The sequence below is a fragment of the Podarcis melisellensis genome, assembly GCF_964234715.1.
Source record: "Podarcis melisellensis genome assembly, chromosome: 1".
Lineage (NCBI taxonomy): Eukaryota > Metazoa > Chordata > Lepidosauria > Squamata > Lacertidae > Podarcis > Podarcis melisellensis.
Window position 1 is genome coordinate 33,669,154 of NC_138528.1, and position 13,910 is coordinate 33,683,063.

Here is a 13,910-nt window from a genome sequence, read left to right on the forward strand (position 1 = left end):
ACTTTAGCTTTATGTTATTCTGAAACAGTGGAGTAATGCATTAGGAGTTATGCTCCCAGCAGTGGGCGTTCAGCATATTGAACAATACACACTTGAACATTATTTACCTCTAGCTGAAATGTGAGAATACTCTTTTGTGAGCCAAAGTAATGCACCGTAAGGGTGGTGGTGTATTTGCCTAGGAAACATTGATTTTGGGATTATCTATAATTTTTATAACATTATGGACTAAATGTGTATTTGTTTTTTCTTCCTTACAGCAGAATTCATTGAAGACATTGAACTGATGTTTTCAAACTGCTTTGAGTATAACCCACGCAATACAAGTGAAGCAAAGGCTGGAACAAGACTTCAGGATTTTTTCCGTGTCCAGGCTCACAAGCTTGGACTTCCTCTTACTTCTGGTTACATGGACCGTGCTGCTCCAGCAGCCAAAAAATCCCGAATCTAACGTCTTCCTTTTAAAGGACTTCTATTAGAGGAATCCTCTTATATTTTCATGGAAATGAAATATTTAAATCATGCAGCCATAGAAAGCAATAACATCTGTCACACCTTGGAAGTGTGACATGCACTATGTTCTCAATTATTAAGCACTCAGGAGAATGTAGGAAAGATTACCTTTGCTACAGTTTTGTTCAGTGACTAATAACTTTGATCGATGTGTTTTGAATACAGTACTGGTTTACAGTAGCTTTTGTACTTTTAATGACCATTTTGTGTCAAAATACCTTCCAGAAATATTTTTCTTCAGCACCAGATAATATTGTTATATTGTTTAGATCTTGTAGGAGCTGTGGCATTGTCTTGTGAGGGTTCTACCTAGGCTAAAACAGTCATCTGCAACGCAGTGGACATCTGGAGTCACTTGAGCACAAAGATTTGACACTACAAGTGAATGAGTACACCTTTTTATCATTTAAATTAGTGTGCTGGTGCTGGTTGGAGAAATTCAGTCTGACTTTATTAAGTAGATATTTATTTAGCATTCAAATAATTTGTGGATTTGTTTTTGTATTTATAAAAAAAATTACTTGGAGGATAAAGAATTCATTAATTTCCTGTTTACTCTGTGTTTAGTTGTTTAAACCTCTCATGAGCAGTTAATTGTCCTCTATCTGGCAGTTCTTACAGCAAAAGTTTATTTGTACAACTTCTGAGTGTAAAAAATAAAGTGAAACATTTTTCAAAGTACTACTTGCTTATCTGTATACTAGTGGCTGCCCAGTTCTTGGGTGAAGCAAGAATATAGATAACAGGACTTGCCACTTGTTGATTCTATCAGCAGCATTTCTTAATTGATGTGTGATCCTTTAATGTTTGCAGATCTGTCATGATGAACTATTCCAATACCCGTGTCCATACTACTCCTGCAGATGTCTTGAAAACTACTTATTTAATTTTTTCTAAAACTTTTTGTCAATAAAGTAAAAGAAAAAAACTTTTGCCTCCATATTAATCTTGGGTGACTTGGAAATTTGCCTCTGTACAGAAGACCAGAAACATAAGGTTTCTAGTAACAGTCAATTCTCATACTTTGTTATCAGAATACAGTAGCCCAAATGTGAGTTACTCAATTCAGTCAATCAATCATTTTATTTGTATGCTGCCTTTCCAAAGTTAAAACAAAGCAGCTTACAACATGTTAAAATTACATAATTACAAACATAACAAAACAAGTCTGTGGTTTTCTAGAAGTTGCTGGACTACAATTTCCATCATCCCAGACCCTTGGCCATGATGCCTTGAAACTAATTGGAGTTGGAGCTTGACATCGATACCAGGGAAGGTCCTGAAGATAATTCAACAAAGATTCAGCATGGGTTTCTCAAAAATGTCATGCCAGACCAATCTGATTTCTTTTTTTGATGGAATTACAAACTTGGTGGATCAGGGAAATGTGGTAGACACAGTGTATCTTGATTTCAGTAAGGCTTTTGACAAAGTCCCCCATGATATTCTCTTGAGGAAGCCTGTAAAATGTGGGTTGAATGAGATAACTGTTAGGTGGATTTGTAGCTGGTTAACTTACCAAACTTGAGTACTCATTAATGGTTCCGTGTCATCCTGGGAAAAAGTGACAAGTTGGGTGCCACAGGGTTATGCCTTTATAAATGACTTGGATGAAGGAATTGTGGGGATGCTCATCAAATTTGCAGATGACCCAAAAATAGGAGTAGCTAATGCCACGGAAGACAGAATCAGGATTTAAAATGACCTTAACAGATTGGAGAACTGTGTGCAATCTATCAAAATGAATTTCAGTAGAGACAAATGTAAGGCACTTAGGCAGGAAGAACCAGGTACACAAATATAGGATGGGGGACACCTAGCTTCAGCGCTTTTTTCTGGGGGGATGCAGGGGTACGCATACCCCTAAACATTTTGTGAATCTGTACTTTTGCCCATTTACTGTATTTTTCCCAATTTGAACTATAAAATGGTGATTTTCTTGAGTCAAAATGAGAGTACCCCTAAACCTTTTTTTAAAAAAAAGAAATGAAAAAAGCAGTACATGTGAAAAGGATCTAGGGTTCTTGGTGGGCCACAAGCTTAACATGAGTCAACAGTGTGATGCAGCAGCAAAAAAACCTAATGCTATTCTAGGCTGCGATCATAGAAGTATAGTGTCCAGATCAAGGGAAGTAATAGTACCACTCTATTCTGCCTTAGACCACTTTTGGAATACTGTGTCCAATTCTGGGCACCACAATTTAAGGATATTGACAAGCTGGAACTTGTGCAGAGGGCGGCAACGAAGATGATCAAGGGTCTGGAAAGTAAGCCTTATGAAAAACGCTTGAAGGAGCTGGGTATGTTTAGCCTGGAAAAGAGGAGACTGAGAAGAGATATAGTAGCCATCTTTAAATATCTTAATGGCTGTCACATGGAAGGGGGGCATGCTTGTTTTCTCCTGTTCTTGAGGGTAAGACTTGAGGCAACGGCTTCAATGTGCAAGAGATTCCAACTAAACGTTCGGGAAAACTTTTGACAGTAGGAGCTGTTTGGCAGTGGAACAGACTTCCACAAGAGGGAGTTTTTAAGCCGAAGTTGGATGGCCGTGTGTCGTGGATGCTTTAGCTGAGATTCCTGCATTGCAGGGGATTGGAGTAGATGACCCTTGGGGTCCCTTCCAACTCTTAAGATTCTGAGTCCAACAACATCTGGAGGGCCACTGGTTATCTATCACTAGAAGGCATCTACCCTGCAGACAGATGGAGAGCCGAGCAGGATAAGTACACCTGAAAACTGTGGCTGAAGTCTTGGGCATGAGCAACAATGTGCTTGTAAGAATGTTTGTTTCATTTACCTTACCTATTAATGTGAGGTGTGCTGCGTAAATTTAAATGGACCATAAGAGAATCTCACCCCTGTCTGTAAAGTACCCATGGGCATTGCATTTAAAGCCATTGTAAAATAGAGCCACCCAATTACTTTTTATAATTTTATTTCTTGATAATTTTTTGCCCATGAACAAACACCACAGAACAAAAAAACAGTAAACCTATGGTACATATTGCTGTGTGCAGTACATGTGTATCCTTTGACTCTTGATTCTTGAGTAAAATATAAAAAACTACTTTTCTTTCCCCCAAATGTAAGGCCCTTGTAACATCTCCCTGTCTTCTAATTCCATATTGACCCACAAATTAGCTTTATTTTCATGTATTAATGCCAACAATTGCCTAACTTGGAAGGCACTAAATACCAGAAGTTAAGTATTATGGGGTCTCCTACTGCTATGTCCATCCATCCCCCCCTTTGTTTTTTCTCTCTACCTTTTATCATTATCTACCACTTTGTAAATTTATCTTGTTGTATATAAACTGGTAGTACTTCAAAAAGGTATGCCAATTTTGGTTACCACTTTCATTTTAATGAGTGCAATTTTGCCAAGCCAGATTTTCGGGAAGATTTTTCCATAGACGTGAATGAAGCTTGCATGCTCTACTCCAACCTTCTTCAGCCCCCATTAGCCACTGGTGCTGAATGGTGGGGGTTGCAATCCTTTCAAAATACATTGTGGTGAACATCTTGCAATTTCGCAGGACTCAACATCAGCTAGACATCACCAAATCTACTAAGCTGCTTGATTGGACCTCCTCAGTGAATGCTACCATTTAAAAGAAATCTAAAAGGGTAAAGGGACCCTTGACCATTAGGTTCAGTCGTAGACGACTCTGGGGTTGCGGCGCTCATCTCGCTTTACTGGCTGAGGGAGCCGGCGTACAGCTTCCAGGTCATGTGGCCAGCATGACTAAACCGCTTCTGGCAAACCAGAGCAGCGCACGGAAACACCGTTTACCTTCCCGCTGGAGCGGTACCTATTTATCTACTTGCACTTTGACGTGCTTTCAAACTGCTAGGTTGGCAGGAGTAGGGACTGAGCAACGGGAACTCACCCCGTCGCAGGGATTCAAACCGCCGACCTTCTGATTGGCAAGCCCTAGGCTCTGTGGTTTAACCCACAGCGCCATCCGCGCCCCTTAAAACCTAAATCACACTAAAACTGTGGTTGGTGGCCAGCATGCACTTGCTTAAATTAATTACTGAATAAACTCTTACAGATTTATTAGATTGTATTTCAGACTGCTTTGACATGAATTTAAATCTGCTTTCTTTTCTGTTTTGATATATGCTACATCTTGTTGTGTGCCTACCTTCATTCTGGTACTTTGCCTTAGCCAAGTTGATGTTTTTTTCTATTAGTCCCTTTGGTCAAGAGAGCGATCTAAGCTAAAAATGAAAGGCATGCCTCTGTTATTTGGTGCTCCATCTGACGCAGGTGCCTTCACTCCTTCAGCAACTCTGTTGCCCCTTCTCTTTAAGTCACAAGGTGGCCCAAACCCAAGTGCTGGCTGTCCACAGAAGCACTCAGAAGAGCCGGTGCAGTACAGTGGTTAGAGTATCGAACTACGATGGGAAGCAGGCATACGTGTAGCCAAGGGGGGCAACTGCCCCCCTAAATCAATAAAAATACTTACCTAAGATTCTGCCCCCGCAACATAAAGCCTGCCCCCCCAACATAAATCCGGGCTACGCCCATGGGAGTAGGGTTCAAATCCTCACTCGGCCATGAAACTTACTGGGTGACCTTGAGCGAGCCACTGCCTCTCAGCCCAACCAACCTCACAGGGTTGCAGTGGGGATTAATTCAGGAGGGGGAAATAACCAGGTACGTCACCTTGAGCTCCCAGCAGAAAACGGTGGGATATCAAGGCAATGAAGTCGAAGGAATACTCAATTGCCTGTTTGCGAAGAGCCGCCGCCGCCACTTGCTCCCCGGCCCCCTCGCTCCGTCGAGAGCGCGGAGAGGGAGGCAGCTGGTCCTCCTTCCTCACGGCTCCCTCAGCGGCCCCTTGAGCGAGAAGGCCAGGCTGGAGACAGCTGCGAGAGCGCCCGCTGCTTCCAGGCGGTGCCCCGGTGGGCCGCTCCCTCCCGGGGAGCGCCGGCGGCTGCAGCAGCAGCTTCGCGGCCACCTCCGCGGCTTGGCTTGGCCGCGCAGCGGAGGAGGAGGGAGAACCAGCCGAAACGAAGCAGCACCGAGAGAGGGAGGCGAGCGAGCAGCTGAGGCGGCTGGAAAGCGCCGTCCCCGCGCGGCCGCCCTTTGCTCGCCTCCTCTCCGTGGGCTGCGGAGGGGATGTGAGCGAGACTGCGGCAGGTGGCGGCTGCGCTCGCCTTGGGGTCAGCATGGAAGCGGGCGAGGGAGTTATAGGGCGGCCCAGTGGGGCGGGGCGCAACCCTAGCAGTCGCCCTGTGGCCAGAACAAAGCCGGGAGGATGGCGCGGGGAGGGGGAGCCTAATTCTCCTCAGGAAATCCCCCTCCGTCCTTCCTTCCCGTTAGGGAAGTTTCCTCGTCGAAAGAGGAGTGGGGGCGTCGTTCCCGAGGAGGAGGGAGGTGGGCGGCCCTCCGTCCCCTCCCCGTTTTGTGCTCTGCAGGGCTGGGCCGGGCCTGCAGCACGTGGTGACAGAAGGCGGCGCCCATGTGACCGGCCTTTCCTCCCCCCGCTTTCCCCTCCAGCCCCCCGCCTGTCTCCTCGCCTCAGCCCAGCCTGCGCTTTCCGAGCTGTGCTGCGAGCAGCGTCAACCAGACCCCTCCGCTCCATAGGCAGCAAGCAGTAGGAGCGGCCTCCGCCATCACCGCCGCCGCCACAGGGACCCGGCACCATGGTAAGGGCGGGGCAGCCTGACTCGCCTCAGCGTGGCCCGGCCGGCTTGTGCCAGGCAGGGTGTGGGACTAGGCCCCCCGCGAGGGTGAGAGGGGCTCAGCGGGGCCCGCGGCCTCTGGCGGCCATTTTAGTCTAATTTTAGCCCGGGGAAGGGGGACCGACCCTCTTTCCCCCCCCCCCCCCCGCTCCACCGCCGCCCCAACTCGTGGTCGGCGGGCGGCCCGCTTCCCGGGGAGAAGCGCCCGCAAGTTCTTCGCCTTGTGAGTGACGGAGGGGTTTCCCACGCATACGAGTCTCGCACGCTTGGGCGGCTGCTTTTTCTCGCTTCGCTTTCTTTTCACAAGTCTGCAAGCCCACGCACAGCTCCATGGGCGAGGAAGCAAAATAAAGGGCGGCTGCGCGTCTGGTTCCTTCCTAGGTGTAGCGGGGGGCAGCGGCTCTTTGTAAGATGGCAGGGTATATACATGGCCCTCTTCTCGGGTTGTTGCTTTGAAGAGTGAGGACCAAGTAACGGGACAACTTCGCTTCACACATCCTTTCGTTCCCTTCCGTGGAGCCATAGGGACAAGTGTGTCGTGGGCGCGTGTAATGGGGCTTGGCTCTCCCTTTCCCTGGAAAGGGCTCTTTTTTTCTGTGTTATGGTAAGCCCCGTCTAGTTCATCGTGGGGGGATGATACGTGTTATGCCCCGCTTGTCATTTGGGAGAAGCTAGTGGTAGCAAATCATTTGTATCTCTATTTATGGAAGGGTAAATGTATGCGGGAGCCCAGACCACGGAGAAAGGTTTGGTTCCTTTTGCTTGGCTCTGAAACGGGGGTGAAAGAGCAGGTTTTGCCGCCTCCTTCATTCTCTGCCTCTTTGTGGGGGCTGATCGTTTCCAATAGTGTACATATGACACAGCGAGGATGGTCTCCTTTTCATTTTGGGCTCAAGTGCCTTGGAGTGGAATTTCCCCTTTCTTGTAGTGCGTTGTAAGAATATAGGCTTTCTGCTTCTCTTAGTTGGGATTGTGATGCCAGTGGGGGTGGGTGGAATGACGCATAGTTGGGTTTGCCCCTCTCCATTGTGTCTGAATGTGTCAAGGGGGGTGGGGAAGGAAGCACCAAGCCGAGAGATGGCTGCTTCCTTTGTTGGAGTGCTTTAATCATAATTTGTGGGCAGGGTGCTCTTAACTGGGAAAGCTGGAAGGTGAGTGGCATTTACCATTCATTGTGTTTGGATGGTGTCTGGTTTATGGCAGAAATTCAGTGTTTGTTTGTGTAACACATGGGGGCATCTATCTCTCCTTGTGTTCTTGTTGCAGTGTACCATTAGGAGCTCTGCCCTAGAACTACATTGCTGAGAATCCAGCAGAAGGGCAGGAATGTTCTGGCTGTATTTGGGCAATAGTCATTACATTGGCACTAGATGGCTCAAAAACTGACTGGGGCTGGCGGGGGGGGGGGGGGAGAAAAGAAAAAAATGGTAAAGGAGCTGTATTGTCTCATCTTTCCATAGAAGTGAACAATATGGTATAAAACATGCTGGTCCATTATCAGTTTTAATTTTTTCTTTTCTCTCTAAATTTTTGAGATACACAACTAAACTAAATGGAGTGTTTTGGACAAGAAATAGTGCTTGAGAACTAGTTGTAAGAAACATTTTTTTAAAGATGAAGATTCCTACTTTGTGTTTTAAATAACAAGTCAGAAACGATTAAATATTTTCTACCTTCATCTGTCACTGTTCTGCTATATATTTGCAGTTTCTCCTAAACTAATGTGCTGTAAAAAGCTTTAAAATCTTTGCTCTTTTAAGGGGGTTGTTTATCTGAAAACAAGTATAGTTAGTTATTTTTAAGTGTTTAAAAGAAAAACCTTTTGGTTCCTTTCCCATGTTACAGCAGTGTCATGGGAGCGGCTATTCTCTGGGTTTACCCCATGATAACATTTAAATGCCCTCAAATATAGGCGGGAACAGTTGCCTAGGCCTTTAAAACAGAATTAGCACTCATTAACTGCAGGCCTATTAACCTACAGCAACACTATAGGATGAAAAGCAGAAACTAGAAAAAATAGCAAAAAAGCTTATGGGTTTCCAGTGTACCCTTACAGAACACCTCTGTCCAGTCAGAATGAGAGAGTCACATTTTTGTAGGCTCGGCTTCTATAAGCCTCAATACTCTTGGGAGGAATTGTACATTCTGTCCTTGATTCTTTCATCATGTAGTAACTTCACTAGAATATTTATAGGGTATTAAATAAAATCTAGGAATTTTAAATACATAATATTAAACCTGACACGATACAAAAGGCATTTCTTCTCTTAGAGGCTTACGTCACTGAACAAAACTAGAATAATGACAGAGCTTGATATGAACTACTGCAAATGCATTTGATTATTTCTGTGCAAAATCCCATGTAGTGTTTGCTTAAGCATGTTTACTCATTAGTAAGCCCCAATGAATTCAGTGAGAGTTACTCTTGGCTAAACGTGCTCTTAAATAAGTCGAAATTGCTATCTTAACCTAAAACTAGATAATTGTGTTTTGTTGTTGTGTTGTATTAAGGTAATGGTGGCTGGCTTTGGACCAAATTGTATGTTTCTAATAGATGATGTTTATTATAGTGGATGCTGTTTTGCTTTGTTTTGTAGGCTTCTGGAGTAACAGTGAATGATGAAGTTATCAGGGTTTTCAATGACATGAAAGTACGAAAATCTTCAACGCCAGAAGAGATTAAAAAACGAAAGAAAGCAGTTCTCTTCTGTTTAAGTGATGACAAAAGACAAATAATTGTAGAAGAAGCAAAGCAGATACTAGTTGGTGACATAGGTGATACAGTGGAGGACCCTTATACATCTTTTGTGAAGCTGTTACCTCTGAATGATTGTCGATATGCTTTGTATGATGCAACATATGAAACAAAGGAATCTAAAAAAGAAGACCTGGTATTTCTATTCTGGTGTGTAAATCAAAGGATTATTACTTAAATAGAATTTTGTTTCCAAAATTCAATGGGTTAAATAACAAGTCTTTACTTCCCGTCTGTAGGGCTCCAGAGAGTGCGCCTTTAAAAAGCAAGATGATCTACGCAAGCTCAAAAGATGCCATTAAAAAGAAATTCACAGGTATGAGCAGAAAATATTCCACATGGCAACTTTATACTTAGCTACTTCCTCAGAGTGAGTAACAATTCCTTTTGGATAACTACCGTGTTTAAGCTGCTATTGATGTAGGCAGGTATTTGATACTTGAGCAGTAAGACACTTGTTGCTATGAAAATACTGAACAAATATATCTCTGTTTATTTATCTTTTTCAGGTATTAAACATGAGTGGCAAGTAAATGGGTTGGATGATATTAAAGATCGATCAACACTGGGAGAGAAACTAGGAGGCAATGTGGTAGTTTCACTTGAAGGAAAACCCTTATAAAAGGACAGACAAGTGCCATCTGGAGCTTCCATTTTTGCAGCTCATTCAATTGGAATAGCATTAGTTCCTTTTGCCCCACCTTCCCAGATCCCAAATACCTGAAGGAGACGTCATTATACAGTCTATAAGTGGTCACCATTAGACTGTTTTTAAACCTGATAGTTTATGTAGAATCCAAGGAATGCCTCACATCATATTCTTAGCCAAAACTGATGTGGGCATTCCTTGCAAATATGTACAGTGAATGTGATAGTTGATGTGGATAGTCTAGCCAAGCAACAAAAGGTTTAAGCTAATTGATTGCCTTTAAAGTATTGTCCAACGGTCAAATGGTAGACTCTATTCAGTATTACTTTACAGTTGCACTTGATCGCAGTTCCATGAGGCTCTTGTGCATTCATACACCTCACCTGCCTTGACAAGCCTTTTTTGTGACATGGCAGCACTCAACACTATGCATTTAAATTAAAGCACTTTTTGTAATATGTTTTATTTCCCCTTTCCCAAGGAATGCCAATTAAGTTTCTGTAATTGTCATCGAAACTGTTGTAGTACCCCAGTTTTCATTCCTGTTACATGCATATCTTTATAACTGAAGTAGCTGTTAACGATGCCTTTTTGTTTTTCTGTTGAATGTACACTACTGAACAGGAGTAGGAACTATCTGTTTACCATGCAAGTCTTGCAACACTAATGATGTTTTGTAAAACATCAATCATAATGGCAATTTCTGTATAAAAAGAGCCTTAAATGGAACATTGTTTTTGAGATCAAATATATTAGCCACGTTGCAATAAAACTTGTGGCTTATTACAGAATGTTGCCTTGTTTTCATTGGGAACTACAGAATGAAATGTATTTTAACATTTTGCAGAGTTTTGTTTCAGCGGTACCTCTCCTAGATACTGAGCAGTTGCTCTCAACTTCAGTAATAAATCTCTTTATATTTATTCATGATCCCACTGTAGGAATGATTTGAATAAGGGACTTTCCTCTGCAATCTTTACTGTAATAAATTGCCATCATTTTGGGAACAACTGGGGCATCAGTCTACAACTAGCTTATATCTGAAACTTAAAAGGGAAACAATGAGGCATGTAATGCACTATTACAGAATACCCTTCACAGTTTTACATGTTAAGTATTGCAAGTACCATCTTTTGTTCAGTCACAGGGCAACTCTTGCCAGTTAATTTTTGTGCTAATAGGACTGGAAAGCTTTTGCAGCTACTAAGTCTTGCATCAGGAACATGATTTGGCTAAGAGCCAAACACTGCTCTCCTTATAGAGAATTTGATCTGCTCTGTGCGAGCAGTCCTCCGTTGGCCAGAGCTATTTATGGCAAACACATGCTTTTGTATCTTGTCATCAGTTCTCCACAAATGGCAAAACTGGACATGATTCTACTGGTATGCATAAAGGAACTCTGTTAGGGAGCCAATTGCTGTTGCAGTGTACATACCACCAGGAGGAATGCTTTCATCAAAGGATAGAAATTGAAAATGGTTAGCAGTTTCTTAAAAGAAGGTAGCAGAGAATAGAAATAAGTTTAAACTGATGTAAACTTTTTTTTACTTAAGTCTGGGGGGAAAATAGACAACAGTAAATAGGTTTATAAAACAATGTAATTTGTCAGTGGCTCTGTAGAATGTTACTATTTCAAGCTTTCAGCTGTTTCTGACTTATTGGAAGTGAAATGCATCTCTTTTAGTGTACTGAATTCTATTGTAGAATTCTGACTGGCATGGTGAGTTGCTAGATGTTAACTATTTCTATGCAAAAAAGGAAAGCGAAAATTCTTTTTTGCAGATTAAAACATTTGATTGGCAAGTGTCTTCATTATCCCACATCTCTTAAATATTATGCCTCGTAAAAACCTGGCTGGTATAAAAACTGCTCCATTTTGTTACCTAGACTGCACTGTTTCCCTTCTAAAATTGAGAAAACCCAAATGCTTTGAAATGAATGTTAAAAATAATAATAATCTGTACCTGAGCAATGCTCATCTGTGTAAAGCACTATTTTTCAGTTCATGTAATCCTCTGCTAGTAATGTCATTTGGTGCTTGCAAATTGTGTTGAACAGATGTCTGAGGCTTTAGAACTGAATATTGAAGAGGAGAGTACGTTTACTTTAAAATTGAGCCCAGTTTTGTATTCATGCAAAAGTCTACATGGATTTATGTAAAATGAAAGCTTATTTATATTGACAAAGGACAGAATTCTGCATAATAACTTTGGTCCAAAAAGCATGTTTACAGCTGAGAGTACTGACTGAGATCTGATCAAATCCAGTAAACTATAACTTGCTTTTGGAAATGCTGCTACAAACCTCTTACTGCTCGGACAATAAAACAAATGAGAGACAGCTGGCATGTGTTCCAAATGGGCTGTCAGCTGTTGTTTTCTATCATGCAAAATGACGAAGGCCTCATTGTGACTTAAAAAGGTTGAAGGAAAGCTTCAAAACAGCATCTTGCATGTCTCTCCCATCATAGATGGGACGTTGGGTGTTGGCTTCAGTTACTTTATTGACAAAGAAATGTTAAAATAAAAGTTTTCATGACAGTGCTAAAAATCTCTGTAGATACTGCATTTTTGTTTTGAAAGTCCTTTTTGATCTTTGAGAATTGAGCAAATTTAGCTTAAATTTTTAAAACATGAACATGCTTTGTATGGGCTGATTCTGAAAGGAGAAAACAAAACTAGGTACAATATAGTATAGAAACTAAGAGCGACTTTAGTAATAACCTTGAATAGCTACTAAGTTGACGTCAGATGCTATTTGTTTATCTGACAAACCTGTCCTAATTTAATCTCTGACAGTCTTCCTTAGGTGAAGGATTTCCATGTTTAGTTACTAAAGCAAAGTTTTGAATAATCTGATAACCTGATCAAAATAATAAACTGCTCAATTTCCAGTTTACAGAAGATTTAAGTTTTTATAGAGACATATTAAAGGATGAATCCCTATTTTGGCCAGCTAATCAAATCTCAGATACCTGAAATGTTGAGGTTCAATAGTATTTTGTGATTATATACAATGTAGCTATTCTACATACGTGTTAAGAATGGGATAAGTCTACCTTGATTGTAGGGTAAATAGTTAATACACTTTGTAACCTTGAATTTTTTATAAGTAAGATGTGTACGATAGTGAAAGGAGTATAAATTACTGCTGTGATATATTGAATTGTGGACCTGACAGATTTAATAGCCCCAAGCTTAGTGAAATGTCAATATTCATTCTTATTACATGGTGCCTTGTAATGGAACATAAACAAAAATACAAATCACTAACCCAAGGTGGTTAGAGTTTCATTTTGATGGTGGAGGATTTATAGAGAAGGGAGGAAAGCAAGAAAATGAAAAAGGTAAGTATAAGGAATGCCTGTGAGGAGAGCTGGCCCACACATATGGCAAGGTAAGACAACCGTCTCAGGTGGCAGGATCCACAGGGGCAGCAGATCCCAATGCAGAACTTAATCTGCCCTTGTAGTTCTCCACTCATCCCTTCTTCCCTTGCAGGAAAGGAAAGCACTACTTAAATTTGCCTCAGGTACCAAAATGTCTTGGGCCGGCCCTCCCTGTGAGCTGACTTTTCGTTGAGGGTATGGACAAAATGTATGTGGAAAATCTCAGAAGCTTGAAAGATGGATGGTAAAAGGTTTTTGGTGCAACAGACTCCGTGCTAGGATGTATCTTGCAACACGGGCAGAAAGAAGGGTGGGGCAGTGCCATTGTGGGTTTTAAAGGTAAAGTGTGTAGATGTGAAATCCATGAACAACTTTACAGTAGAAGCAAGAATTGAGGATAGAACGGGGGAAAGTGAGGCATAACCAGGCAAGTCCCAAGATCAGGTTTTATTCTACCACTGTAGGATTACGTTGTTAGTTTTTGTCTCTGTATCTGACTGACTTCTCCCCTATTTCGATTGATCTTTGAATAACCGGTGAATATGAACATGCTAATATTTTCCCTGTGTCATTAATAAATGCTAGAAAAATAAGGTGCAAGGAACATTGCTGTATTCAAATAAAAATTCTTCCATAATCGTTCAATTTCATTTGCCCTGTTGATTGTCAAATAATACTAGTAATATTTTTGGTACACCCCTGCAAAATGGAACTGTTAATAGTCCCCAGATAGGAAGAAAATAAATGCTCCCTGGTAGCACATAGCATATGTCCATGTCTTTTGACTCTCATCACTGCTGCAAGATTGCAAAGCCCTGCTTCCTATTTAAAGTCAGCCAATTTTTAAAGCAAATGTTGGAAACAACAAAACTGTATTCTTCTCTACAGTAGTCTACTTTAAAAAAAAACCT

General features: G+C 42.0%; 2 protein-coding genes and 1 long non-coding RNA gene across 12 annotated transcripts in view; 2 read left to right on the forward strand and 1 right to left on the reverse strand.

The window, feature by feature from the left end:
* BAZ1A (bromodomain adjacent to zinc finger domain 1A) overlaps positions 1-1,451 on the forward strand; it is a 43,057-nt gene extending 41,606 nt beyond the window's left edge. For 7 of the 8 annotated variants that reach the window (XM_081888812.1, XM_081888816.1, XM_081888815.1 and 4 more), the window contains one exon: positions 261-1,451. In XM_081888812.1, the coding sequence (XP_081744938.1) occupies positions 261-451 (191 nt within the window). In that variant the 3' untranslated portion in view covers positions 452-1,451. The remainder of the gene's footprint in view (positions 1-260) is intronic. The other variant, XM_081888818.1, reaches the window with a different exon arrangement.
* Positions 1,452-1,577: 126 nt separating this feature from the next.
* Positions 1,578-5,178, reverse strand: LOC309357145. The gene is made up of 2 exons (XR_014163041.1): positions 4,662-5,178; positions 1,578-1,792 (listed from the first exon to the last, which is right to left on the reverse strand). It is a non-coding gene; the product is annotated as an uncharacterized lncRNA (long non-coding RNA).
* Positions 5,179-5,793: 615 nt separating this feature from the next.
* CFL2 (cofilin 2) lies at positions 5,794-10,402 on the forward strand. Of its 3 annotated transcripts, none has more exons than XM_081889085.1 (4): positions 5,794-6,171; positions 8,805-9,112; positions 9,202-9,278; positions 9,472-10,402. In XM_081889085.1, exons 1-4 carry the CDS (start codon positions 6,169-6,171, stop codon positions 9,582-9,584), a joined length of 501 nt encoding a protein of 166 aa, XP_081745211.1. In that variant the 5' UTR covers positions 5,794-6,168; the 3' UTR covers positions 9,585-10,402. The 3 variants fall into 3 exon arrangements, with proteins under 3 accessions (XP_081745211.1, XP_081745213.1, XP_081745212.1); XM_081889087.1 differs by lacking the exon at positions 5,794-6,171 and adding an exon at positions 6,282-6,430; XM_081889086.1 differs by lacking the exon at positions 5,794-6,171 and adding an exon at positions 6,496-6,811.
* The last annotated feature ends 3,508 nt before the right edge of the window (positions 10,403-13,910 follow it).

What these genes read in the sequence shown, in the direction of transcription:
- CFL2 (XM_081889085.1), top strand. An exon ending in GACCTGGTATTTCTATTCTG is followed by an intron (nt 9,113 to 9,201) that starts GTGTGTAAATCA and finishes TCCCGTCTGTAG; the next exon opens with GGCTCCAGAGAGTGCGCCTT. An exon ending in CATTAAAAAGAAATTCACAG is followed by an intron (nt 9,279 to 9,471) that starts GTATGAGCAGAA and finishes TATCTTTTTCAG; the next exon opens with GTATTAAACATGAGTGGCAA.